The 5,150-nt window shown below is 43.0% G+C and overlaps 1 protein-coding gene across 1 annotated transcript in view; it reads right to left on the bottom strand.

Moving 5' to 3' along the window:
- The window catches only part of T265_06840 (hypothetical protein), a gene marked incomplete at both ends in the record, with an annotated part of 8,370 nt that extends 5,867 nt beyond the window's left edge, over positions 1–2,503 (bottom strand). The window contains 3 exons of the mRNA XM_009172222.1: positions 431–498; positions 2,340–2,415; positions 2,453–2,503. Of these exons, the coding sequence (XP_009170486.1) occupies positions 431–498; positions 2,340–2,415; positions 2,453–2,503 (195 nt within the window). The remainder of the gene's footprint in view (positions 1–430; positions 499–2,339; positions 2,416–2,452) is intronic.
- Positions 2,504–5,150: the final 2,647 nt, after the last annotated feature.

Here is a 5,150-nt window from a genome sequence, read left to right as displayed (position 1 = left end):
ATATATACATATATATATATATACATATATACCGATCACGCTACTTATAGCAACTCATGCGACACGCTGTTTTTAACCGTCTAAGCAGTGTAGTCCACCATGGTGTCTAAGTATGTTTTAGCCTTCAGAAAACTAAGTGTTTAATTGAGCATATGGAATTCAGTGGCAAGTAATTATCTTGCAATAACGTGAAATGTATTTTCATAGGGTACCAGGCACGTTGGGCTTGAAAATGTCATTTTTACCAAGGTACCACATATAAAACAAACTGAGAGATTGATTTTTTTCCAACCGATAAAATGGTGTCAGTTTTACGGCCTGAGTGCACCAACATAGAGTCAGGTTGAATGATTAGAAACAGTGAGTGCTGAATTACTAGTCAACGTCCAGTGAAGGCCGGTTGGTTACGCAGTGCTCTAAAACGACTTACCGGTTTCCGGAACATTTTGATGGTATTTTGAGCATTGTCTACCAACTCCAGAGTAAGTATGCTCATGCCTAGTGGATGGAATGGGACGAAAGGAGTGAATGCAACTCAAAGCGAGAAAAATGCGACTTATTAAAGACTCCAGGTTATACTCAATTTCACTACGATACACAAAATGCTGGTTCCAAGCAGTTCATCACTAAAACAACAGAGTTGAGATTCCGTCCAATGCAGTGGATACAATTTGTGAGGCATTATAAGTTATGATTATAAGTTATGAGTAGCATGAAAATTCCAGCGTGCAATTTGTCTCGCAAAACCATCTACAGACAAAAGGATTAGCACTGAAAATTATAACTTCCGATTAACCCATACATTATCCTACAGAAATTTCGATGAGCCTGTCACTCCTGAAATGAGCTGTCGTCAGTCCATCAATTTTGACGTCAGACGCAGCTTACTCGAGAACGTCCCAGCATTAGTGACTTGACATTTTCAGGTTACCGGTACGGCAAATTCAGTCCCATTACAGCACTTTTTCAGGTTATGTATGGTTTCCTAATCTGCCGCACCAGTTTACGTTGAGAACGTTACAATCGGGTTGCAAACTGTGCATCTGAAGATTGGAAATAATCAAGTCCCATTATTCACAGTTTGATCATGCATTATTTAGGAAGCGATTGGGTGAACAATGTCTTCGACAGTTTTCCACGATGTCCTCTAGACTGCGCAGAAGTCCTTTGGTTGTTGTGGCTATCAAGATGTGTTTAACGTATGGATATGTGCCATCCGCCACCGTACTATGAGCGTGCATTCGTGTAAAATTTGGCATCAGGCTGTTCCCTGGTGCACCAAAAGAGAGTCAAAAAGTACCAATATTTGGTTTTGTTTGTAACTGTGACAGCAGTACAGCAGCATCGAACAGACTCATTTATTTCGTAGTGGTATCAACGTAAATCAGGATATGTTGGATCTGTAGGCCGACAAATGAGTTCTCAAAGGATGGCTCCTTACAATGCACGAAAACACCACTGACGCAGTAGCCCGAAACACCTGGAGGCTACGAGCAGTGATACTAGCTGGGCGAAACTTCGTGTTTAGTTTGGGTGATTGAGTTAGTGAGCGAAGTTCCAGAGTATGTACAACAGTCGGGGTGGTGTAGTATCTAGCACTATTTAGACATCAACAAGAAACGTGTAAATACAGAAACTAAGATGGAAAGGTGACTGCTATCATATACACTACAGTAACAGTTCTGCCAACCGATCTCTTTAAAATCCATCGAGAAAATTCGTGAAATCAGCGGTGATGTCGTTCAAGAAGACGAACTATACTTGCGGCTTTTGAACTCCAAAAGCCTGAGATTCCAGTTCTAACCGGTATTTGTATTCATGCATAAATTCAGCGCGTGCAGTACCAGACCAAGTGATAGTTCTCAAAGAGATAGTTAAAACTTTCCAGCTTACTACAGTATACAAACCAGCATTCCACCTCTCAGAACGCTTCATTCTTGTCTACAGTTAAAAACGCATTGATTTTTTTTACAATCGAAACATGCCTTCAATGTCTGCCTTTGCTACTCTACCAGCCGGAACTTGTCAACCTCGAGGAATGCTCCAAAGGACCATGACGGTGTTGTATTTTCTTAATATTTCTTTTTAAAAACTTGACCAAAAGACAATACAAAAAGGTGATTTTATGAGAAGGCTCCATTAAGTGAAAATATATATTGGCACAACTTCATAACTAGGAGTTCACTAGCTAAGCATAAGGAAATAAGTGGGGCCTATGAAGAATCTGCAGTAAAGCCGCTGGGTTGGCACGAGAGGTGTTCATGACTATCCCTATTCCACGGGTTACAATATTACCGACAATTTAAAACAAGCAGTCGAAATCCCCGGAACAGACATACCTGACAAGCGATTGTTATCAGAGTCAGGAAAGTGAAGATGTGCACCGATTGCGTATTCTTGTCCAATTGTCAAAACCTGTCTCTCATAGTAATCGAAAAGAGTGGTTACTTACTGCCTCACCGTCGAAAGCCAAGGGGAACTCTGCTGTAGGAAAGCTACACATGTTATTCGAGGTTTGCACTCCACCTGGGCATGTGGTGCTGGTACAGATCCAAATATAAGGTATTTTAAATTTACTTGAAGGTAAAGTCAAGAGATTGTTGCCAAACAACATTCGGTATGGTCATGTAGCGGATCAAAGCTGAAAGAATTCCGCACGAAATCAGCGTTCCCAGTTCCACAACGGAAAATACGGAAGCGTAGCCAAGAACGGTCAAGACCAGCGGAGTCATTGGATGGAATAGTCTGCAGGGAATGAGGAAAGTGGTGCAGAGGAAACGATACCGGTAAGATGTGCATGTTTAGTCGACACTTGTCCAAAATGTTGGGAACTACATGAAGTTTGGCTATTAAGTCAGTCCAAGTGGCTCACCACTTCACTTCGCTTGGTGACACTGGCGTACTTAGAATTAAAGCAGGGGCTTGTGAGCCATGAGTCCCTATGGACGATTGCAGACCCCCAAGGAGAGTCTATCCCTGAGCGCAATTCCCCGCACAAAAATTTAGAGATACATCGCGCGGAGTGTACTATTTAGATTCGCAGTACACCTTGGAGTGAATATTGCCTGTCTTAATACTGAATAAGTCATTGAACAAGTCATTATGTGAATTTTGAAATTGATGCTATCTCACTGGGTGACAAAGCCTCCATAAATCTTGCGTAATTCAAGCTACTTCAACTACTCGCGGAAAGGCAAATAGTCATAGTGACTGGTTTCACTAAATGTCTGTCAACTCCCTATTTGCTGAAATGAATGGCTATGTGTATCCATGAGTGCACAACAGTAAGCTTGTGGTATAGCGGGTGTAATTCAACACAGCTGTAACCAGGATATATCAGCCTCATTCTTTAAGGAAGCTAAACGCTCCCCATCGCATTTCAATATTACTGCACTGCGTCACGTGAATTTCCGTCCAGAGAACATAGGCGCTCCTACATATACAGCACATTGATAAACCTTTTCATGGAATCACCTGACTAGTACCGCTTTCACTTGATCTGTCGTAAGGCGCGAACTCACTGACCAGAAGTTCCAAACCCGATTTGTACATCTCCACGGCTCCTGTCTAGACTTGGCAGTATCTCATCCCTCGTGCCTTCTTCGGTTGGCATGTAGCTAGGCCCCGAAGGGGTGCTACGACTGAACCAGTTTTTGTTGTGGGTGTGCAGGTGTGTCATATCTAGGCGATTCCGCTGTTCCTCAGATGAAGAGTTCATCCTGACCTCTACAAACTAGTTGCAGTTATGAAGATGGACAGCTGAGCAAGTCAATTCAACGCTGGTCTGATGTTTCCGGCGTGTGGCTGGTACTGGTGTCGTGTTTGGCAGATTCCTCAACGAAAGTTAAATCTGACTGTTGTTTTAGTAGAAAATGTGGGAGGGAGCATGCGGACATAGAACTTTCACCAATGCCTATTTTCACGATGAAGACTAATGCTTTAAGTACAGTTCTCATCGACAATATTTGGATGTTGAACGATCAGTAGCGTGTGACACAATACATCCAGGCTTTCCGGCTAACCAACGGAAGCTCAAGTTCACAAGGTTCCTAATCTTCCTTCATCTAGTTGAGAAATAACACAGTTCATGCCTGACGGTTGTCGTTAAATTCAGAGCATAAATTGATGATTTTTGACGATCTCTTCCTCACGTCAAAACACAAAACAATGGTTCATAAACAATGCAGAGAAACAGGGCAAAGATAAAGCAGTCCGCTTATGTGACGATTGACAGCTCAGGTCAATCGATTGTGTCGTGAACGGTTTCCAAAATTCCAGTCAGACTGCTTTATATTAATCTCGTTTATCGTTAAACATGAACTATCGCTCTCTATTGACCATAGGGGATCACGGAAACAGTGATTTCAATAAGCTTTTGTTCTGAAATAGTACAGTCCTTAAGCTAGGACGGTTCACACCCGTGGATGCATTGGAACATTATGCACTACCTACCCGTTGCAATGCCAACCACACTTTGCTATCGGGCCATTAAAAAAGGAACACCAGGAACGACATTAGTTTTTCTGTGGACACAGCTAGGTCAGGTGTTCGACTTTGGTTAAGGGCATATAAAACGCTCCCTGGAAGAGCATCAAGTACCATGCAAAGAGGAGAGCACTAAACTGTGGTTCGGCTACTTCAACATCACACAGCGTCAGAGAGACTCCAAAATCACTGGAAGGTAACAATTTTCTGAATCAAGTATCCACTACGCGTTAGTGGTAGTGAGAGTACTAGTCAGCGGACTGAACCACCTCTTCGCGGTGTTGAAGAGTGATATCCCCCTTGCGTTAGGCAAACGAAGCTGTTCGCGGGATGAGAGAAACGTTCTCATGGTCGATCGGTTATCAGCTACAAGTTACATGTGCTTAACCGGTAAGCAGATCTGGAAGAATAGTCATCTACTGACCCCGACCAAACCATCGACCATACAACTCCATATTCATTGGAACTTGAAGCCTAAGCCACCTGATTCAATCAGACCGTTAACTGCACCGTGTCACTTCTGGAATCCAACCCTGCCAGTTCACTATACAGTGTTTATATTTGGCTTTGCCCGAAAGTTGCACTCTGGCATCGTGACACCGGCGGAAATCCTGCTGTTTCTGAACCTCCACGCACCCAAGGTGTTTCCCACACCGAGCCCTGTC

The sequence above is a fragment of the Opisthorchis viverrini genome (assembly GCF_000715545.1).
Source record: "Opisthorchis viverrini unplaced genomic scaffold opera_v5_148, whole genome shotgun sequence".
NCBI lineage: Eukaryota > Metazoa > Platyhelminthes > Trematoda > Opisthorchiida > Opisthorchiidae > Opisthorchis > Opisthorchis viverrini.
The sequence above is the reverse complement of the archived record's forward strand: the minus strand, read 5'-3'. Positions and strand labels throughout refer to the sequence as shown.